This window comes from Denticeps clupeoides, chromosome 15 (genome assembly GCF_900700375.1).
Source record: "Denticeps clupeoides chromosome 15, fDenClu1.1, whole genome shotgun sequence".
Lineage (NCBI taxonomy): Eukaryota > Metazoa > Chordata > Actinopteri > Clupeiformes > Denticipitidae > Denticeps > Denticeps clupeoides.
In genome coordinates this window covers 3,586,250-3,608,988 of record NC_041721.1, presented here as the reverse complement: position 1 = coordinate 3,608,988, position 22,739 = coordinate 3,586,250, and the positions used below count along the sequence as shown (strand labels likewise).

The 22,739-nt window shown below is 49.8% G+C and overlaps 2 protein-coding genes across 4 annotated transcripts in view; both read right to left on the bottom strand.

The window, feature by feature from the left end:
- Nucleotides 1-2,342, bottom strand: part of mpped1 (metallophosphoesterase domain containing 1) — a 21,116-nt gene extending 18,774 nt beyond the window's left edge. The window contains exons 1-3 of one of the 2 annotated variants that reach the window (XM_028954005.1): nucleotides 2,045-2,342; nucleotides 1,114-1,421; nucleotides 725-906 (exon numbers count right to left, since the gene is read on the bottom strand). In XM_028954005.1, coding sequence (XP_028809838.1) covers nucleotides 725-906; nucleotides 1,114-1,274 — 343 coding nt within the window. In that variant the 5' untranslated portion in view covers nucleotides 1,275-1,421; nucleotides 2,045-2,342. Of the gene's footprint in view, nucleotides 1-724; nucleotides 907-1,113; nucleotides 1,422-1,866; nucleotides 1,996-2,044 lie in introns of those variants that run through there. The other variant, XM_028954006.1, reaches the window with a different exon arrangement.
- Nucleotides 2,343-2,842: 500 nt separating this feature from the next.
- Nucleotides 2,843-22,739, bottom strand: part of scube1 (signal peptide, CUB domain, EGF-like 1) — a 38,591-nt gene continuing 18,694 nt past the window's right edge. The window contains exons 6-23 of one of the 2 annotated variants that reach the window (XM_028954003.1): nucleotides 22,597-22,713; nucleotides 18,142-18,231; nucleotides 15,129-15,245; nucleotides 12,242-12,364; nucleotides 11,779-11,895; nucleotides 11,584-11,706; nucleotides 11,368-11,487; nucleotides 9,825-9,923; nucleotides 9,230-9,346; nucleotides 8,991-9,149; nucleotides 8,202-8,405; nucleotides 7,909-8,070; nucleotides 7,599-7,766; nucleotides 6,221-6,382; nucleotides 5,911-6,108; nucleotides 5,684-5,836; nucleotides 5,524-5,603; nucleotides 2,843-5,388 (exon numbers count right to left, since the gene is read on the bottom strand). In XM_028954003.1, the coding sequence (XP_028809836.1) occupies nucleotides 5,236-5,388; nucleotides 5,524-5,603; nucleotides 5,684-5,836; nucleotides 5,911-6,108; nucleotides 6,221-6,382; nucleotides 7,599-7,766; nucleotides 7,909-8,070; nucleotides 8,202-8,405; nucleotides 8,991-9,149; nucleotides 9,230-9,346; nucleotides 9,825-9,923; nucleotides 11,368-11,487; nucleotides 11,584-11,706; nucleotides 11,779-11,895; nucleotides 12,242-12,364; nucleotides 15,129-15,245; nucleotides 18,142-18,231; nucleotides 22,597-22,713 (2,462 nt within the window). In that variant the 3' untranslated portion in view covers nucleotides 2,843-5,235. The remainder of the gene's footprint in view (nucleotides 5,389-5,523; nucleotides 5,604-5,683; nucleotides 5,837-5,910; nucleotides 6,109-6,220; nucleotides 6,383-7,598; nucleotides 7,767-7,908; nucleotides 8,071-8,201; nucleotides 8,406-8,990; nucleotides 9,150-9,229; nucleotides 9,347-9,824; nucleotides 9,924-11,367; nucleotides 11,488-11,583; nucleotides 11,707-11,778; nucleotides 11,896-12,241; nucleotides 12,365-15,128; nucleotides 15,246-18,141; nucleotides 18,232-22,596; nucleotides 22,714-22,739) is intronic. The other variant, XM_028954004.1, reaches the window with a different exon arrangement.

Genomic DNA, 22,739 nt, shown 5'->3' with positions numbered 1-22,739 from the left:
ACATTTTCATGTCGGACACCAATTGCGTTACAAAACAGCGAGAACTTCCATCGAAAGGGGGACCGTCCTTCACCCTCCGAGACTAAGATCGAATGCGAAATGAAGGAACTCGAATAAAAACCGAGGGACGCGCCCCCAAAAGCCAACCACCGTCCAGAAACTCTGGGGGGGGGCGGGCCAGCGTCTCCCCAACCTCGAGTGGAGCTGCTGGGCCAACAGCCCCTCACAGCAGAGCCGCCAACGGCAGAGAAAAACGTAAGCGATGAGTATCTCCGAGGAGAAGGTCTGAATAAATAGAGCAGCGTGTGTGATGCTCGGAGAGAGGAGCCGAAAAAAGGAGAAGAATTCGGACTCATAAATATGCATGAGGGGACGTGAGAGAGAGCGAGAGAGAGAGAGAGACGAGAGCCGCGGGGAGACAGGCGGAGTGGGTTCCTCTCAGGGTTCCTGCCTGTCTGGAGTGTGGACGCCCTGTCCGACTGGCTCCTCCTCCTCCTCAGACCTTCTCCGTTCGTCTTTTGTCTGTGTGCCATCTGAAACGGATCGCTCCGCTCTCCGCGGCGCCGGGTGTGAATAAATCAGCGTGTGTGTGCGCATCTGCGAGTTAATGTGCGTGATTGAGTGAATAAGTTTCAACGTGTGTGTGTGTGTGTGTGTGTATGTGTGTGTGCGTCGGTCTCATCAGCTCCTCTTGTTACGTAACAACGGAGGTCGAGATTCTCACCCAGCCAATCGTTGAACTTCTTGACCTCGCTGGGCAGCCCGAGTTCGGTGAAGTCCCCGGCGTGGATGAACACGTCGCCGTACGGCATCTGGATGGCGTCCGTGCGCGAGTGCGTGTCCGAGATCAGCACGAAGCGCGTGTAGCCGGGGGGCTTGGGCGTGTCGTGAGGCAGGGGGTCCACCCTGGAGGGGACAGAGGGAGAGGAGGACGAGTGAGGTGCGGAACAGGAGGTGGGCAGGTGGAGGAGAGGAGGATCCTGCGGGAGCCGCCGCCGGCTCTCTAGGGGAGGGGGGGGCACTTTTGAATAAGAGTGGCCCAGTTTAGCGCAGCTCCTGCTGGGTCACACGCGCCAGAGAGAATACGGAATTACGGAGAGACGAGGCGCTCACATGTGGACGTGAGGGGGCTGGAAGCGTCCCTGGTTGATGTTGTAGAAGGTGAAGGCCTGGGTGGGGTTGGCGCTGTACTCGTCCACCTCCACCGCTCCGCGGGACGCCCTCTGCTGCTGCTGCCGCCGCGCCGCCATGATCTCCGACAGAGTGAACGCCATGCCGGCGGGACGCGGGGCTGCTCGCCCGCCCGGGGAGGAGGGGCCTGCGTGGGCGGAGCGCTGGGCGGGGCTGGTCTGACTCGGCTCACCTGGCCACCAGCCTGCCACCGAGCCTCATCCCCGTCCTTCCACGTCCCAGCTATCGTCCTGCAGAAACAGAAGACGGAACTACCACGAAATCCCAACAAAACGATGAGCAGTTATCACCGAGAAGGACCAATATGAATATTAAAAACATGAATAAATAAAGCAGTTTTCAAGCTGTCTCCCAGCATCATCATCAACATTCTCATTCACTTTATTCATCCTTTCCTCACCCCGTCAGCGATTCCCCATTTCGTTCATATTCAAGTTCCTACTCCGTCAATCCCACGAATAAAAAGTGCCCAGTAATATGCAGTGAATAAAAGCGCAATTTATTTCGTTCACATGTAATAAAATGGTCCTAAATGGTGGTCTTTACGTGTGATATTAAACTGTACAGAGAATTACTTCATGCCTTGAATTTTAAAAACCAGGAACAGTCTAACGCTTCGTTAAATAAGAAATACGTTTTTTTTTTTTTTTTTTTTTTACAATTAGAACTTCTTACATTTTTCTTACTTTCCCGAAGCTGACGGAGTCGGACCGGATTGAGACCCGCACCCCCTGTCGCGCGCCAGACAAAACCTTCCGACCGGAACCGGAGCCCGCAGCACCGGCACCGGCACCGGCCACAGCCCGTCCGGCGCGCGTCAAGCGCGGAACGGAGCAGGAACGGAGCCACCAACCTGGGCGACGGGGTCCCGGGTACCGGACGGGCCTCCCGTTCCGCTCGGAACACGAACCGGGAGCCGCCGCGCGCTGCTCCGTTTGAACGGCGGGCGCGTGGCGCCGAATGAGCGGAGAGGAGGAAGAGGAGGAAGAGGAAGAGGAGGAAGAGGAGAGGAGGAGGAGGACGCCGGCTTTGCATTTAACGAGCCCGAGACGGGCGGTAACTTCATCACCTCGTCGTCGTCGTCGTCATCATCATCACCATCACCATTACCATCATCGCGTTTCTCAAGGTGTGTGAGTGCGCGTGTAAAAGTGACATCACGGTCACTGTCCCCCCCCCCCCCCGCGGGTTTCGGTCGTTCTGCGGAACCGACTTCGTGGACTTTATAGATTCTGCCCTGTTGGCGTCATGTGCGTTATGCAAATGAAGGTCATTAAGAGGTCATTACGCGCTCGGCAGCTCAGGTGCGTTACTATCATCCTCATCATCATCACCACCACCATCATCATCTAGAACAACGACCGCGTGGCCACCTTCAGAGGCGGTAAGTGTGCTGCTTTGGGCCCGAGTCGTGGGCCTGAGCGGGACTTTCGCCGCTTTTCGGGGTTCGGGCCGGTCTGCGGGTGGACGCTGGGCCCGTGTGGAGGTTCCCTGTAACTGCGCGGCGCTGGAGGAGCAGAGGAACGTCCCACCACAAGGTGGAGGCAGAGGACCTTCCTCCCTTCACCCAGCACCAGACGTGGAGGAGCAACCACGCAGCAGAATCGCTTATAAAATCTGAACACAACCCTAGAACAGCCAGAGAAGAACGTAAGGAACATTTTCATGGTTTTATTATTAAAGTGAGATTGTTCTTTGTTGTTGACGCTGTTGAGCAGTGGCGGCCAGGCGATGAAGGTCCAGTGTTGCTCCTCACCTCGAAGTCCACACCAGCGTGGGTTCCACAGAACACAGTCACCATGTGGACAGCACTAGCATCTCTCAGGGGCTGGTGGGGGGGGGGGGCCTTGGGGTCTCACACAAAAAAAAAAAAAAAAAAAAACTCATACATTCTACAGAGGACGCGGAGTTACAGAAAGACATTCAGAAACGTCACAGAGGATCTCAGAGAGACTGGGCGGGGCAGACACATATCACAGCGGTACATGAATATTCACATTGTCCCAATTCTACCCATGCCGAACATGGCCGAGGGTCTTTGATGCCCAGGGCCTCGCCGAGGAAGGGGAGGAGCTACAGGATCGCCTTAAAACAAAATAAAATAAATAAGTGCTTGTCGGACGGAGGTGTTCTCCCTCCGCTGCTCGGAACGGGAATGTTCCTCCTCCTGCCTCCTGAACGAACTGCAGCGAAACTCCTGCGTTTCTATTCATCGGCGCCTAGGGAAGCTCCAGATATTCTCGGAGGCAGAAATGTGGTGACGGGTCGGACGTTAAAATGGTACTGCGACAACATTAAAAAAAAAAAAGCGAAAGGAAAAGGTGAATATTTGGCTTGGAGTGGCTCCACCGCAACACAGCTGGATCTTCAGCCCCGCGTGCGGTTCCCTGCAGCCTAACGCATAAAGTCTGCCTGTCCCCCCCCACATCTCTCCGGGAGAAGCGCGCTAATAATAAAACCACCATAATTCACAGGGCGGACAGAAAAACACGCACGTCCTCGGAGAGCAGTGATTCGCTCGTTCATTCGTCCGATCCCGCCAGCCATTTCCTTTAGGCCACTTCCAGCAAACTGTGTGTGTGTGTGTGTATCCTCAAAATACCCACAATCCTTTGGTCGCGAGGGTAGGTCGTACCTGCACACTTGCTAAACTGTTCCATCGTGTGACCCGCCTCATTCAGAGGTGCTTGGTTTAGCACTTCCACCGTTTAGTCTAGCAAGGCGTCTTAGCCTACACTACGATGGACCTGACTTGGAAGAAACCGTCCTGGCAAGGAAGGATCCTTACCAGGGGTCATTTTAAAAAACGCCTTCAAATCCTACCAAGCATTACATTGTTTGTTTTTTTTGAGAATTTTACATCTGTTTTTCTATCCATTTTTCTAAGTCAAGGCCCCTTCGTATGTAGAATGGGGCCTTTCCAAGTCGGGTCCTTCAGAGGTTGGACAAGACTCCCTGATGACGTTAGGAAAAATACTCCTGCTAGAGTTTTGAGGATCCTATGCATGCAGAATTGTAGGATGCACAGATGCCATGCCCACTTGAAAAATCTTCTGAATGATGAATGTGGTCCTTTGTAGGCTTTGAAGGGTCATACACATTTGGAACAGTCCTTTGATGGGGCTCGTTGTTGGGGCATCTTTGAATTTGAGTGATTGCCTCATCTCTGAAGGACTCAACTTCTCTGAAATGACCCATCCCACCCAGGAAGGGTACTTGACTGAACAACACCCAGACAGGCTTGACCCTTCATCTGACCTTTCACCCCTTTCACTGCTGTCAGACAAGCTAATATAACAGGTTGTGTGCACATACTGGACTCAGCCCCCCCGGCAACAGCATATATTCTGCACATTTCTGCACAACAGGACGATTGCAGCACTTCTGCAGCTACAATAGGAAAAAAAAAACAAGTGCAATTGGAAACCCAACTCTCGAGTCAGAGAACATTACAGAATTTAACGTCCCTTGCTTCAGGTAGTTTTTAAAAATGAGTTTTTTTTTTTAAAGTCTCTAATTTACATGTTATCGCTCAGTTCCTTGCTGATGTGATCGGAGCTCAAGTGACGTGGGTTAAGGTCTCCTCCCCCTCCTTCAAAGCGGATTGAGATCTTTAAGTGCACTGAACATGTGGAACATCTTGAGCGCACTGGGGCTTCAGCAGTAAACATAGAAATAGAAACATGTATGTGTGTTCAAATATAAACCTGCACAATTCTCAAATGCATGTTTATATTCACACACATACATATATATATCCACATACAGGTACATACATATACATATACATATATATTTAACGCAAACATCCCGGAAGTGAATTTCTGTGAGTTCAAGCACATAAATATGTCATTGAAAGAAAAAAAAATCTGAATTCAGGGAGTGTTTCAGGTAAAAAGAGAGAGGAAGTCTGTTTCCTTCTTCCTATGGTGTGAAACACTGGGACCTATAACTGGTGAGCAGAGCAAGAGATAAACAAAAAAAGAAAGAAAAAAAAAAAAAGAGATGGGAGGAGTGCAGAAGACTGGCCAAGTCCGACGTGGACTATTTGTATGGCCGTAGGAACCTGGTGACCTTCGAGCGAAGGAGCTTGATGAAGGAACGTGGGAACATGGCTTTCGACTCCTGGACTGTTGAGTGGAAGTAGTTATGAGGATTCGCCAGCACTTCAAACAAGGCCTTGATCAGCTTCTTGTCCTAAGGTGGACAACAAATGGCCATGTGAAAGAGGTCAGATCTTGCCACCTGCTAACCAGGTCACCTAGCTAAGCGACTACTACTACTTTGAACATCATTGCTTCGGTATTTATTGTACGACAGAGGGAAACTCACTTTTAAAATTTCCTGGTGATTCTCAGACGCGTAGAGCCGACCGTCCCGGACAATGTCTTCGATAAGCCGCTGATAGTCCTCTGTAAACAGTACAGAGTCAATTAGTGACACAGCCAAAAGGGCTTGATCGTCTGGTAGAACGAAGAAGAAAGAAGCTCACCGTCGTACGTGACGTAAGGCACTTGGAAGCCTTTGCCGCTGTTGCCCTCGTTGGATCTGAACTGGATCCAGAGTTTGCGCGAGCGTGACGTGAAGGCTATTGGCCGCTCGTACGTCTGGCATGTCTCGTAGGTGGTGACGGAGGTCGGCATGGCTGCAGAAGAGACAGTCGCGTATCCCGTTAGTCCCGCCTCCTGCCCGAGGACAAAGCCACTTTAGAATACTTGCCGCTCTTTCTCATGACGAGCACATCCCCGCACTCATCCTCGATCGGGAGGAAGATCTCTGGAACCACGATGAGGATGCGCCGCTTGTTGGCCGGGTTGATGGTCCACACGCAGTCCACGTTAGAGGGGTAGTCCCCGGGGTAGTTGGGAGACTCGATGTAGCCCATCAGCTCGCCAAGCTCCCCGCCGCACACCTGGTCTAATGGGGGAAACGGGAGAGTTTATGGTATTCAGCGCCGAACACGGAGTGTCGCGAATATCTCAAAGCCTACAATAGAAACGTAACCACAACTGGTCCGTTAGCGCTTTACTTTTGCAGTGGGACACGTTGGTGGCACCGTCAAAGTCAGTTGTGGTGTTGCCTGGACAGGTGATGCAGTAGTTTTGGCCGAACTCGGCCTGGTAGGTCCCCGGCGGGCAGCGGATGCAGCGGTGCGTGGCGGAGTTGTAGTAGTGACCGGGAGCGCAATGAACTGTGCAATAAACACAGACACGCACAAATGAAGCCATCGCACACTCACACGTTGCCATATAGGGTGGTAGTGTCCTAGCGGGTAACACACTCGCCTATGAACCAGAAGACTCAGGTTCAAATCCCACTTGCTACCATCGTGTCCCTGAGCAAGACACTAAACCCTGAGTGTCTCCAGGGGGGGACTGTCCCTGTAACTACTGATTGTAAGTCACTCTGGATAAGGGCGTCTGGTAAATTCTGTAAATGAAATAACACACTTTTAATGGAAGTACAGCCTGTTTTTATTTGCCTGCTCTGTATTGTTGGGTTTGGTTTCCGTTCGCCGTCAGCTCGTACAAATATCTGCGCTGGCCTCGGAACGGCGCTGCCGTGTAAGTTCCCCTTCATTTGACTGCCTGGCCAGTGGGGACACATGTACCTTCCCACCCAAACGTCAGACGTCCAAAATCCATAAAAGCTCCTCCAGCAGCGCATTGCTGAGATCTGAATGTTCTGAAGTCTGGGGGTCACAGCACAAAAGCCAACAAACGGCAAATTGCCTGGCTGCTACTAGACCAAGGGCACCATGTAGATTCCCATTTTGAGTCTAGCAAATTCAGTAAATCCCAAAATGTTGGGTGCCATCAATCAAGCCAAAGGATTGTTTTTATGATTCAGAATTGGCCGATATACATAATTTAGAAGCTCTCACACAGTGTGTGCAATAGGCGAGTCCACTGCCACGCAATCCGAGATTTTCTCCCCAAAAAGGATTTGCCTGGCACCGTGGGCACCATGCTGTCCTACTTTCTAGCTTTGGCGATGGCTGATGTAGCTCTGGAGCTCCTGTTTAATTTGCGTTCCTCGCGACTGTGGTTTTCCATCCCTCCGTCCTTCCCTCAACAGTCTACTAAATGATGCATCGCCTTTTGTAAACTACATTCTGTGGACACATCTGTTTTCGCACAGCTTATGTCTGCTGCTTTTGTCCTAAATTCCTGCCCTGCGTCTTTGGAAGATTTTCCATCTACAACCAGCGCCGGGATTTCCGACTCCTTGCCTTGAGTTACACTACAGCGACTGTTTACTGTTCATGCTGGAGCTCCAAAAGAACATATCTTCAGACCTCGTTGTCACATCTACCTTCTGCCCCAGCCACAACAGTAGAGCCAAACGGCCACTGACTGGAAGAGGGAGCTGATTGGCTGGTCGATTGAATGGACGGACATTTTCACCTTTTGCCTCGCAGTCTCGGAAAGACGTGCTGCCGACTTTTTTGGTCATTATGCCACCTCCGCAAGCAAAACACAGAACGCGTCCTGACTCTGGCTGGAAGGCTCCCAGAGGACATGGCTGACAGGGACGGAAGCCATCAAAGGAGAAATGGCCAGCCGGACACTGACCTGGGAACACAGACATGTGGAATGTGTCTAATGAGCAGCCATCAACACTGGATTAGGGTTCCACAGCAGTAGTTCACGTGTCAGTGACTAAGAGGACAGCAAAATGTTACACACATAAATACACCTTAGCGCACATACACACCTCCACATTCGGAGACATTCTTGGCACCAACGGCACCCTGTCCTTCAGTACTGGGGCAGGGTTCACAGGACAGCTGACCCTCTGTGTCCTGATAGGTCCCAACTGGACACTGGACACACTGCTGCTGATCCCCACTGTAGAATGTCCCCACAGGGCAGCTGACTGGGAGAGCGCATACACACGCACACAAGTACAAACAAACACATAAACGGGTGCAATGACCGGACCTTGAAGAAGTCAACCAGCAATCAATCATACAAATCTACCTATAAAATACATCCCATGATGCTCACCGCACTTCCCGTCCATCAGCACCTGTCCAGTGCTGCAGGCCTCGGCTGCGTCCGGCTGGCGGGCGGCGCGCTGCGCAACTTCATACGCCGTGCCCGAGACCTGGATGTAGAACTGCTGCTTGTTGATGGATTTCCGCAGAGTCCGAATGGCACTCTGGAGACGCTGCTTCATCTTCTCCCGCACACACTCCATGTTACACGAGTCTGGGTCACCCGCACACACACACATTCATAAGAGAAAGGAAGTCCCCCACACACACAACTGTCACCTGACGAAGACCAGCACACCCAATACTGTATATACACATGTAACGAGTTACATGTAACATAATTTAGTTACAGTTATGCTTGCTAACATGTTTAATAATAGTAATGTAGCGGGAATCGTTATAGTGCTATTTGTGGTATCAGCCAATCGGTGCTCAGTACCCGATGATTATAAAAAACATTGGATGTTGGCGCTGGACAGTGTCACTAAAGGATCTGCCATTGTAAAGTGAAGTGACAGGCAACGATATTTCTATTGCTAGTAAGTGTCCACCATTATGAAGCATAGAAATAAGATTAGAAATAAGATTATTGGCATATAGCGCATTGAAACATTGATACAACCAAGATGGAAAAGAGGCTGATTTATATCAATTTAATTCAATGTTTAGTACCGCTATGTATGGTTAAGAGTTATTCATTTATAAAGGTAACCAATTGTAATTTGTTACCTTACTTTTATATTTTTTATTAACAAATGACATTTCCAAAATAAACCCTTATTGAGGAACACACACACACCTGAGGCCTCCTCGTCCTTCATCTCCATCTCAAACTCTGCAGTGATGTGGGAAACTTCCTTGGACGGGGACTTGCGGCCACGCCGCCGCTTCTTCGACGAGTCACATTTGAGGTTAACGAAGGTCACCTGACAGTTGTCCGTACAGGGGAACTGGCCACCTGTGGAAGGGGAGAAGAAAGAGCACGAGGCTGTAGGATGCGCCATTGCCCAGAGGAGGAGGAGGAGGACTTTATCCTACCCTGCACGCTGTGTTTGGACGAGTCTCTGTGCTTCTCCTGGTTTCTGGGCTTCAGGTGGCACTTCGCATCTTTGATCTTGAACCGGGCTTTCTGTTTGATGGGCGGAGACAGCGTGTCTGATGTATACAAGAGAAAGCAAAGAATCGTCTCATCGACCCCCACAGTTTCCCTCCATCTCACTGAAGTTCAGCACAGAATATGTGGAGTTGGTCACAGGTGAACCCTGGTGTGATGTGATTGGACGGCCTCCATTCAGGGGCGTTTGGGGAGTCCATGTCCGTCAGCACCCAGCTGTCTGTTTTTTTTTTTTTTTTAATCAGCCAAGCCGTGGGGTGAGGGCTGCATGTCCATCCAAAACCCACAGCCTGCTGACGGAAATATGGAAGAGCGGCGTCCAGACACAGAGACGAGCAGGCCACGTTTAGCACAGTGGGGATCCGCATACTCGGGAGTAAAAATAGGATTTCTCATACTGTGCGTATAAGCCGCTGAGTGTACGAGAGAGTGTGTGTGTTAGGGAAAGGCAGCGTTTTCTCCGTCTGCGGTGTGTGTTGCATGTGGTTGCAGGGTATGTATTTTAGAACATGAACTCACCTGCACAGCTCTGAACCGGAGAAGTGTCATTTCTCTTCTGAGACGTTTTTCCAGGCTGCACTGGCACTCCACAGCTCAGGGTGTAACTGTTCTCAGAATCTAACATACACACACACACGCACACTTTATGAGAAATGTGGAATGAGAGATGGGAACACTAAGCACTTTAGTGCGGGATGATTAAATGAACACACACCTCCTCTCGATTCCATCAGGGCCCTGCAGGCCGCCAAAACAAACGGCGAAAACGCCGCGTTTATTTTAAAAAACAACACGGATACACGCCCAGAAACGGCCCCGGATTGTGGAATGTGAACGCATCATGCCGCCAACTGGTCCGACACCCGCTGGACTATTTTTCTTTTTCCCTTACCCCCACACACACCTACACTTTTCCTGGGGCAACTGTGAGCTCTGCACTATGATAATGCACGGTGGACGAATTAAAGTGGGGCTGTGATGAGGGCGGACGGACACTAGAGGTCAGCACCGAGTAAAAAAAAAAAAAAAAAAAACTTCAAACAGTACCGGAATCAGCCCCATCAGAAGGTAACAAGGTGGCAGAATTTTATTTCAGCGCAGCTGCTAAGAATGCAATAGAACTTTCTTTCCCTCACTGGACTTCTAAAGACTTTTCAATGCATTCACGTCTAATTTAAGACATGCGAAATAAAATATCGGCTAATGTTTAAAAAAGGTCAGATTTGTGTAAAGGTCAGGCCAAGTAGGCTATAAGAGGACACCTTAGCGCGGTGGCGAGGTTTAGGACGCTCCAAATCCCAGGCAACTGCAAAAACCCGGCCGATGTTCCAGGCTAGGCACGGTCCCCTTCCCACTCCCCCCCTCCCTTCCCGAGCTGGCTATCAGATGCTGCTCCAGCCATACAGCGATAGAGCGATCCCCTTCTCGCTCTGCTGCGAGCAAATGGAGGGCGCCCTTTCTCCCTGCAAATGGGCAGTAACAAACTGTGCGCAAAAGAAAAAAAGAAGCTAGACAATAAAAAAAATATATAATTTTGCCGATGACCATAATGCCCTGGGCCCATTTTGGCCATATCACAAACCGCCATTGTTTCAAGTCTCCCTGTCGGTTCACTGTGTAATATATGACCATGTCATATATTACATGCTGGCTATCAAATCGCCTCCACCCTCAGCTGATCAGATCAGTTGAATGAAGTCACATGCCTTTGTGACGGAGAGTCATTCAGGAATGACACCATGGTGGGCTGCCGGCTTCCATTGCATTTGTTTATTTTAATAAAAGCAATAAAACACTTTCTGTATTCAAGCCCCCACATTTACTTTGGTTGTTCTTTCAATTTTGAGAATGGAGTAGCATTACATTTTTTATTCCAAGCTACCTCTGACATTATTTTGCACTATTACTGCATAAATTGCTATAATAGTCAACTAAGGTGGAAAGAGACGAATCAAACCAATTGGGCAAAATGAATCGTTAGATGCACGTTAGATTAATCGTTTGAAGAAATAATCGTTCTGACAAGACGAGTGCTGTCAAGGTGGCGTTACGCGGGACTGACCTGCCAGGAAGAGCGCTTTGGAGGGGCAAGAAAGCGAACACACCTCCACCCCGCCCACCTTTGTGCAGCTGAGCTGCGCCCGCGGGGCTGGTTTGCCGTTCACCAGACACTTCACCAGCTCTGACAAAACAAGCAGAGTCGTGCAACCATGACAACACACGCACACACACACACACACACCGTCGCGGCAGAGATGAGTTAAATCAAGGTCGTTACCGATGCAGTCCTTCCTGTTCCAGTGCAGCTTCTGTCCAGATGGACACACACACTCGTAGCCTCCTTGGGTATTAACACAGCCGTGCTCACAGCTCCCGTTATTGATGCTGCATTCGTCAATGTCTGCAAAAAACACACACACTAGTACCCAGCTACCCAGTACATTGAGTTGTGTGTGCGTGTGTGTTTACTAACCTCCACAGTGTGTGAGTCCGTACAGAGTGTATCCGTTGTTACACTTGCACTCATAGCTGCCGGGGTAGTTGATGCATGTGTGGTCACACGTCCTCTCGAACGAGCACTCGTCAATATCTGAGGCACGGGAGGGAGATCAGGGAAGTGCGGCACACGTCCTCCACAACAAACAAACTCGGCTGCGCGGACGGACAGGAATCGCCGTTCATCTTGACCTGCTCTGGACGTCCCTCTGCTCTTTGTCATTGTAAACTGTTTGGATGTTGGCGCCGTTTTCAGCTCAACGAATGGAACTGCGCATACACAGTTTATTCACAAGCACCTGACACGCGCACACAACACACTTGCAGATGCTTGTGTACATGTCTATATGAGTGTGTGTGTGTGTGTGTGTCTCCTGTTACTTAGCGGTAACGAGTGGGCATCTCACTACGACGGCACGGCGTCCGTCCCACTGACTCACCCTGGCAGCTGCGCTCGTTGGTCAGCAGCTTGAAGCCCTTCTGGCAGCTGCACTCGAAGCTTCCCACCGTGTTCCTGCAGAAGTGATCGCAGCCGCCGTTATTCTCCTGACATTCGTCAATGTCTGCGGGGAGACGGACAGACAGACAGACTACAGCACGACTGTAAAGCGAGCTCGGACGGTCATTCGTTCCGGTGGACGCGCATGGAACCCGTAAGGAACTGGGCCGAAACGCGCTATGAAGCGGCCCTGTAATCAGAAGGTTGCCGGTTCGAATCCCGATCCTTCAAGGTGCCACTGAGCAAAGCACCGTCCCCACACACTGCTCCCCGGGCGCCTGTCATGGCCGCCCACTGCTCACCAAGGGTGGTGGGTTAAATGCAGAGGACAAATTTCACTGTGTGCACCGTGTGCTGTGCTGCCGTGTATCACATGTGATGATCACTTTTATTTTGATTATTAAGGACGAGGAGCCGGGCGTCGGGGGGCCACACGTGGGTGCGCTGATACGTGTGCAGCCGCAGGGAAAATATTCGGAGGGCAGGAAAGCCGAGCCGGTCGAGTCCACTCGGGATCTTGTGCTCATCGAGAGAAACATTTTCCCAGAGTCACTTTCAGGCCGTCGGCGCGAGCTGCTAATCCGGCAGGAGCGCCTGGCCCGGGCGCCGTGTTTTCTCCCCGGATTTCTGCTCCCTGTTCTGTTTGTTTGGTTCACGCTGCGACTCTGCGGCGTAACCGGAGCGGCCCGGTGCACGGACGTCGAGTCAGATGAGGTGAGAAGCAACTGGTCCCTCGTTCACACGCAGCTACCTGAATGTCTGTCATCTAGGGGCGGGGCATCTCTCAGTGCGGACGAACGAGGGGGACTTAAACATTACACGGTTTATAATGAAATCACGATTCGACATGAACAAGATACAGGCAGACAGAGCGAGATGGAGGGAATGAGAGGAGAAAGAGAAGAAATGGATGCTGCGCTACATCTGTTAAAGTGAAGGGATTGTCACACGTGATACACAGCAGCACAGCACACGGTGCACACAGTGAAATTTGTCCTCTGCATTTAACCCATCACCCTTGGTGAGCAGTGGGCAGCCATGACAGGCGCCCGGGGAGCAGTGTGTGGGGACGGTGCTTTGCTCAGTGGCACCTCAGTGGCACCTTGCCGGATCGGGATTCGAACCGGCAACCTTCTTTAACCGCTTGGCCACCACTGCCCCGTGTTACACGCACCCGTCTGGCATGTAACGTTATGACAGGAGGGAGATAAAATTGTCCAGAATGTGGAAGTAGGGTGTATGACAGGATATCTTGGACCATTATATATATGGTCCAGGGAGAGTGGCGGCCTTGCAGCCCAGCCCCGTAATCAGAGCCGCTAAGGTGCCACCGAGGTGCCACTGAGCAAAGCCCCGTCCCCACACACTGCCCCCCGGGCATCTGTCATGGCCGCCCACTGCTCACTAAGGTGATGCACCGTGTCACCGTGTGCTGTGCTGCAGTGCATCACAATGACAATCACTTCATTTTGACTGACAATCAGTAGTGACAAGGACAGTCCCCCTTGAGCTCAGGGTTAAGTGTCTTGCTCAGGGACACAATGGAAGTGGTCTTCTGGTTCGTAGGCGAATGTGTTACCCACTAAGCTACTAACACCCAGACAGAGACATGGACAGACGGAGACTTCCTCTGCCACCTTGTGATTAGCATTTCATGATGGTTCCTCCATCTTCAGCACCGTTAAATTATGGTCATTATGAAGCTCAACACAAACCTCCCCCGTCACATCTACAACACGGCAAATGGAGAAATGAACCACCTTGTGGTGCTCTCTTTCCCTGTGATGATGGACCTCCGTGTTCACCCCTCCCTCAGACACCAACAGCTGAATGTGTATTTGCATGGATGCTGCTGCTTAAATGATGTAGAAGTCAGACCCACCTCCTCGCCTCCATTTTACACACGGAGGTGCCACATTCTTTCTCCCTGGCTCTAACACACACACACACATGCCATGGGTCACCATGACAACAGCTCTATCACTGCACAGGTGTTTTAGCCAGTGAGGTGATTGTCATTGTGATACACAGCAGCACAGCACACAGTGAAATGTGTCCTCTGCATTTAACCCATCACCCTTGGTGAACAGTGGGCAGCCATGACAGGTGCCCGGGGAGCAGTGTGTGGGGACGGGGCTTTGCTCAGTGGCACCTCAGTAATGGGATTCAAACTGGCAACCTTCTGATTACGGGGGCTTCCTTAACCGCTAGGCAACCTCCCCACAGCAGTGCTGCAGTGGCCGGGAAGAACATAAGAGACGAGGTGGCCCTTCAAACCAAAGCAGTAAACTTTTAATCTATAGGAGGACCTAGAACAAATCCAGTCTTAAACACGCACACACACACACCAGCACTGATAATGGACGGCCCTGCTGTGTACCATGGGTCACCATGACAACAGCTCTATCACTGCACAGGGGTTTCAAGAGCAGAAGCGACGAGGTGGCCCTTCGATCCAATCCAGTAAACTTTTAATCCATAAGAGGACCTAGAATAAAATCCAGTCTTAAACATGCACACACACACAAACACACACACACACACAGACACACACACACTCTCCTTCACGGGAATGTTTAATTGGCCACTGAAAGCCTGTCGGCCCCCGAGGCGATTAAATAACAATGGGGAGTTAAACTGTGATTTTCCACTGTGCGGGGTAGCGGTTTGTTTAGAGGGAAGCCACCATCACTCCGTACCACAGACTGACTTTGAAAATGAACATCATTGACGTCAGCGATGGAATTTTCGGAAGCCGCGCGTGTGTCGCTCCAGAGCGGCGACAACAACAACGACCACTGAACCACATCACACACACACACATGTACCTTTGCAGGTTTTCCCATCTGGCTGAAGCGTGAAGCCCACGGGGCAGCTGCAGCGCACTCCGGTGGCCGTGTCCTTACATGTCCGGTCGCAGCCTCCGTTGTTGACGGCACAGGTCTCTGTAGACAGACAAACAGAGAGACAGACGGACGAACAGACAGACAGAGAAGGGAGGGCAGTGAACACTCTGAGCAGTCGTCACCAGATGGGTTGCTGCACTAGAGCAGCTGGATCCGCAGCGCAGCTCAGCAGAGGTGAAGCGCCGCTGTGGATCCTCCCTGCTGACATCACGGTCACAAGAGCCAATCGGAATTGGGCGCGGCATTGACCCGCCGCTTCACTCTAACAGCAGCTAAAGGGAGGCGTCCCAGATGCCGGTCACTAAACACAGGAATGGTTCTTTGACCTCACGGGTTCTTGGTGGATACAGACAGACACCATGGGAAACTCCACCCCCTCAGCACACACCCCTCTTCTGAAACTAGGATGTGATGGATGAATTAATTAGCAACAACCAAATTGAGCAGAATTCAACTTTTATTTATTCAGATTCAGGGTCATGGTTCCATACAGGTTTGGTTACAAATGACATGTCTCTTGACAGAACCATGGGTTGGATGATGGTCTAGGTAGAGAGAACATGCAGATGCACCTCAGGTTCAAGCTCAGGGGTCACCACAAGTATCTGAGTTTGTTTGTGTGACCGTGGTGCTTCTGTGCATGGAGTAACTGAGGCTGGTCAAATCCTGAATATATACAGTACGGGCCACCTTCTCATTTAATGTGTTTTCTTTATTTTCATGACCATTTACGTTGGTAGATTCTCACTGAAGGCATCAAAAAAATGTGGAGTTAAAGGAGAAATAAGTGAAAACATGTTTTATATTCTAGTTTCTTTGCTCTTATTACTGCTTTGCACACACTTGGCATTCTCTCGATGAGCTTCAAGAGGTCATCACCTGAAATGCTTCTCCAACAGTCTTGAAGGAGTTCCCAGAGGTGTTTAGCACTTGTTGGTCCAGCTCACCCCAAACCATCTCGACTGGGTTCAGGTCCGGTGACTGTGGAGGCCAGGTCTCCACTTTTTGTTAAGTACAGAACTCCACATGTGTTCATTTATAGTTTTGATGCCTTCAGTGAGAATCTACCAACGTAAATGGTCGTGAAAATAAAGAAAACACATTGAATGAGAAGGTGTGTTCAAACTTTTGGCCTGTACTGTATGTACATATAAACCATTTATCAGACTCCCTTATCCAGAGCAACTTACAATCAGTTGTTGAGGGGACAGTCCCCCTGGAGACACTTAGGAGGTCTTGCTCAGTACCACAATCATTCAGCCAACAAAGTTTAGTGAAAACACACACACACACATACAATTTCAATATAACTATGTGCAATACTGTAGTGCGACTATGTATCCACTCCTACAACATTTTGTTGAGAATGACATAAAATGGAACAATTTCAAGAAAAATATGCAAATCAAGCAGTGAGTGGGGACGATTTCTAGTCCCTGGGTTTTACACTGGTATTATCCCCTGCATCCCTCACCTGCAGTAAGAGTCTGAAGGTAACTCTAGGCTGCATTGAGGACAGACACCACCCAGACTATTTAAATAGATTTCGCTTGTGTACCATTCTAAAGATTTTTGTTGCACATTTAATTTAATGAAACTGTAGAATATAAATAATTTTATTTGTGTGTCATGGATCATATATGAATATGTTGAAAAAAGCAGTATGGCCACTTGTCACTGATGCATTCTAGTGTTGCATAGAGGGAGGAACCATTCACATCACCATGGTGATGCAAGGAGCACTGTGGGCCAAGAAAACACCCAGAACACACACACACAAGCACACACATACTTCTGTCCAGCAACGTAATACGTTAACATAACCAAATACAACACACAGAACACACTCTCAGGCCAACAGCTCACACGCGTGTGTGTATCCAACGCGAGGGACGAGTGCTGGATGTGAGGTAGGACCGCCCTCTTGTTAAGACTCTGTGGAGGTCAGCGCAGTCGTGTGTCCAGCACAGAATTCTTCAGATTCTCTCGACTGGTCAACGACTGTGGTGCTCAAATGGACCTTTGTGCTGCAGGTTTCCCTCTTTCCCTCCCCCTCGCTCTCAAACCGTCTCTCTCTCTCCCTCCCTCTCTATCTGAGTGTCTGTCTCTCTCTCTCTCTCTCTCTCTCCTCCCCAGCCGCAGGTCTGCAGGATAAACAGACTGAGGAGCAGCGAGTGTCAAATCTCACACAGTCCTGCCGCACAACACCACCCTGTTAGAGTCCAGGACACACACACACACACACACACACACAGAAGCACACACTGGACCTGTGTGAGACCACGGTACCATGCAGAACATACACGGTGTGTACTGGGAACACAGTTTCAAATGAAACTCAACTGATCTGAGATCTTTGGAGTTTCAGTGAAGTTTCCCAGAAATCTGTGTGACCCTCTCCGGAACATCACTGTTCGCCATAATCACAACCTGCAGAGGGAAGTGGGCTGCTGTGTGAGAACTTTTCAGTGTGTGTGTGTGTGTGTGTGTGTGTGTGTGTGTGTAGGTTCTCCCTGACCGGGAAGTGTGGAGCTGTTGGTGTGGGTGTGGTTAGTAGAGAGTGGGTGGGGTCATTGTTAAACACCACCAAAAGAGAGGAATCAGGAAAGGCAAGAAACTCCCGCTCCTAGCGACTTGAGGGAGGTGATCCGGGCCTTCCTCCACCAGTCAAACCCAGGCGTGTGGTCCGAGTGTGAGTGCTGGAGGAGAGGCTCGGGGCCACCAATCGGTCATCAGGTCGGAGTGTCTGAGGGAGGAACGGAGCTGGAATGGAGGGTGGGACGACTGGACTCAGAGACAAACAAAAAAAAAGTATTCTGACACCTTCAGGGTGCAGATTAAATAAATCAAAAACGATGGGGAGAAAAGCTAAAAGGGGAAAGAGGAAACAAGCACAAGCGCCATGGCAACACAGAAAGAGGAAGAAAAGAGTTACCCATAAGTAGCCGCCGTTTCACCCGCTTGTCCACATCAGCTATTGACGTGGCATTGAACTCAGAGCTCTCAATTGCAGCCTCATCCTTCTCTAAAACACAAGTGACAGGGGACAAACAGGGAGCAGTTGGTTAATGAGAGACGAACGTCTGGCCAACAGACAGCCCCGTCAAAAAAGCAAGAAGCCATAAAGCGCCATAAAAAAAAAAAAAAACAACTCCCTGTCAGAGCTGAAGCCACCAGTGACATAATAAAAAGGAAAAATAAACGGATGTATTATGTATTTTCATCACCGTCTGGGGTAGCTGGAGGGGTCAGGGGTCAGAGTTGAAAGGAAAAGGTGGGGTGGGGGGCATTGACATTGATGACGGTGCCATGGTCGTTTCTGTCTTCCATATCAAACTCATCTACAACAGACGCTGCCTCACGTTCAGAAGACAGACAGACAGGCAGACAGGAGGAAGGGAATGAATGGCCAGGTGGGGTTGGTGGATGGATGGATGGATGCAACGCTGAAGGAGGTGTGGCCAAAGAACGGAGGAGGGGACATGATTGAGGAAGAGATGGGCGCCACTACAGCATGAAGGAGGACAAAATGAGATTCTTAAAAAACACAAACAACAGAAAACTCCCCTCCCATGGTGGAACATGGGAGATACGGAACACGAAGGCAGAGGGGTGTAGGTTGATGGGAGGGGGACCGAGAGACAGACAGGAGGAAAGGGAGAGCAGCAGGTGGATCTGGAGAAGCGCTGGTTGCCTGTTTGTCTATGGAACACATCACAACCGGCTCGGACAGTCAAGTCAATGCGGGGAACGAGGGGGTGGGTGGGCATAAGGCTGCAGGTGGTGGCTGGCGTGCCACGCCCCTGAGAATGGATGAGGATCTGTTAACATTGTGGGATCTGAAGGTGTTTTAGAACAAGTGTGTGTGTGTGTGTGTGTGTGTGTGAACCCTTGGCTGTTAGGGGCTCCCACAAAAGCCCAGTAAATCAAAGGTTTTTTTTTTTTTTTTTAATGGAGCAAAAATAAATTAATAAATAAAACAAACAAAAGAAAACCATCAGGTGGAACGGATTAATAAGTGGATGAATAATTAAGCCACTAGGCCTACCATGGTGATTAAATCAACAGACAGGGACCGTTAATGGGCAGAGTGTTAATGAATTAGAACTCAAATGAACAGACAGGCTTGAACATGCAGGCAGTGAGAGCAGGGCGGAGAGGAAGGAGACGGACAGGAGGGGCGGAGCTCATGCGACTGGCGTGGTGGAGTAAAAGCGACAGGCTCTAAGCTCTACTTGTGGGTGGGGCAGTGGGTCTGTTTATTATTGGTGGATGTGCGGCTGGTCTTGCTGGGATCAGCATAGAACAGGACTGTTTGCTGGTTGGATTTTTTTTTTTTTGGTACTAGAAATATACGGGTTCTGTACTGGTTTAGACTGGATCAGGCTGCAACTGAGAGTTCGTCTTTTTATCCCAGATATTTGTGATTCACTCTTTAGTTCAAAATTGCTCAGACAAGACAGGCAATCAGTACCTATGACCAGAAAAGGAAGTGGAGGAAGGAGGAAGACGAGGACGACACACAGGACAGGGGGACCTGCGAGCGCGAAATGGGGACCTGCAGCACCAGAACTCAGGAGCAAACGGGCCAATGAGACTGAAACACACAAGGAGCAAAAAGGAAACTATGGAGCGAACAGACACAAGCAGGAGGAGGAACGTGGGAGAGAGGGCGCGGTCTGCGGCTTTCAGAAAAGGCCGACTGGACATCATTGTCTCCACCTTCCTATTCCGGGTCGCTGAAAAGCTGCTGTAAAGGAAACAATTAGCAACAGAGCAAACAATACTGGGTCAGTCCTGTGTCTGACCAAGAGAGACAGTGTCCAGCAGAGAGGCAAAGGACAGTAAAATCCCACAGTCTGTGAATACCAGGACACACACACACACACACACACCCATGGTTCAGTACAAGCCAGCTAATTTTCAAATATAGAACCTGAACTAGCCCAAATTAGTACTAAAGCCAGATCCCAACCATTTAAAAAATAAATATGAGACTTTTTAAATAAGTATTTCCTAAAAAGAAAGGTTTTTATCTTGTATTTGAAGATCTTTAGTGACTCAGCTGTTCTAACATCAAGCGGAAGTTCATTCCACCACCTAGTCTCCAAGACAGAGAAGAGTCTAGATGAAGGCTTTCCTAGTACCTTGAGAGATGGTGGTACCAGTGCAGCAGTGCTGCAGGATCGGAGAGATCGAGGTTCAGAGCCAGGAGTGATGAGGGATCTGAGGTAGGACGGAGCTGACCCTTCCTTGGCTTTGTAGGCAAACATCGGCATTTTAAATCTGATGCGTTCTGCAACTGGAAGCCAGTGGAGTGAATGTCGCAGTTGAGTGGTGTGGGAGAATTTGGAAAGGTTGAAAACAAGTCGTGCTGCAGGGTTCTGGATCAGCTGAAGAGGTCGAGTAGCACTAGGTATACCAGCCAGGAGTGAGGTACAGTCTACGGTAGATTGGAGATTTGACCTGCATGGCTTCTGTTGATAAAAGTGAAAGAATCCTCCTAATGTTGTACAGAAGGAATCAGCATGGGCGAGCGAAATTTGAAATAGTCACGGCTCCCGTTGCACCTCCCCGCCCGCAGGGGGCGAGTGGGCACCAACGAGGACATCCTCCCGGAACTATACCTGGAAGAGGTCGGCATTCTCTCTAAATACTTATTCTCACCCACTCATCCTTGTGGTTTACCCTCTGTTGCTACTCACCTTCTTTCTGGATTGGTTACTGCTTTACACTGCTCTTCTTCTCTTTTGGATTTACCCTTGACTGCCTTCTGATGATCCTGATGATTTTGACCACCCGCATGCCCAACAGCGCCGCCTCTTTCTCAATGCACCAGCCAGCCAAAAAACAGAACTTTATTACGCACCGTGTGCTTCCTCTCAAGCCTTCTCCACTCCTCAGTCTCCTCTTGCCAGCCCAAGTGCCCAAGCCTCTACTTCCCCAATCCTTCTGCAGCTCCTGCATTTCCTGTCACATCTGCAAATGCGCCCTCTGGCCTCTCCCATGACACTAGGAGAAGGAATCGTCCAGCATGGCACATTTTACACTATAAGTAACTAGTTGCTGCTGATGGGTAGGCGCAAGATTATGATGCTTTGGAATTCTGACTAGTTCTCTGTTTGTATGGGTTTTTTTTTTGTTTTTTTTTCATTTCATAGGGTACAAAAATTATGCCAATAAGGCCATATTAAACATAAAAATTTGCCTTGTACCTGACCCTAAATCATGGACTTTGTTAGTGCCTGTCAGGCTCATTCACAGACCTCTGACCCACAAGGCCAGAGAACAAGTCTTGGTCACCATCTTTTGTGTGTTTAGGTCATAAGCGATGGCCGAATTTCAACACATTTGGCAGCTCTGGTAAGCAGCCTTCCCACTCCCCCAAGTGTGTGAAGTACATGTTAGATATAAGGCCATGGACACACACACGCACACCCACACACTTCGCACCTCACACCTTTATTCGCACGTACGTACATCTGAATGTTCAATGTGCACTAAAATTCTGTCTGACCCAGTGAGCCGTAGGAATTGGGCCATCAACTTCTGAAGGTCAGATTCTCTTCTAAAACTCATTTAGCCACTGTGGGGAAATGGGGGGGAAATCTGTGCCTCTCAGTGACACTAACATCCATTCTCCGAGTAAAAAAAGGGAGGTGACGAAGAAAAAAAAAATGTCCACATCCAAGGCAAACACCAGACTGGAACGAAGGCTAAAGAAAACAGGAATAAAACAGCACTTACCACAGACTGGCCTTAAAAAACCATTTCCTCCCCATTTCACAGCTATCGGCCCTGATCACAGTCCGACTGACATGGCGGCGCTCCATCGGCGGGACGGGCGCCTTTTAGGCCATAATGAACATGATGGATGTGTTTTTCACTCGCAGACGCCTTCCTCCTGCCCGACCCGCCAGCGATATGACACATTAACAGCCTCATTTTCAACCTTAACATGTGTGTGTGTGTGTGTGTGTGTGTGTGAGAGACAGAGAGAGAGAGTAGTGAGACAGGGGAAAAGAGTCAAATAGAGAAGATAAGTAATCATTTTATCCCTGTCGTGCTCCTATAAAAAACACTGGATGGGTCGGTCTGATTGGCTCACTGGTGAAGTACGGGTGAGGACTGATGGGAAATTTTACCCCCTCCCTCCCTCTGCTGGACCCACATCCTCTAGGCCAACCAGGCTGGGGTTCACTGGGGCGAACTTTTACACAAGCTCCTCCTGGGTCATGGAACACAGTTAAAGCAGGACCTCTGGACTTTTCTCTTTCCTTTACTTTTTCTGTCTGTCTGTCAGTCAACCATCGAAATTCAAATCGAAAATACAAACACACTCATCCGGACATTTTGACTGGACGTTATGTGTGTGTGTGTTCTCACTCACCAATGCAGGTCTTGCTGTCAGAGTGCAGCGCGTACTTCTGGTGACAGCTACACACCGGACCCACATCTGTGTCTTCGCATATGTGCTGGCAGCCACCGTTTCCATAGTTACATGTCACTGGTGACATGCACCAACCATGGGGA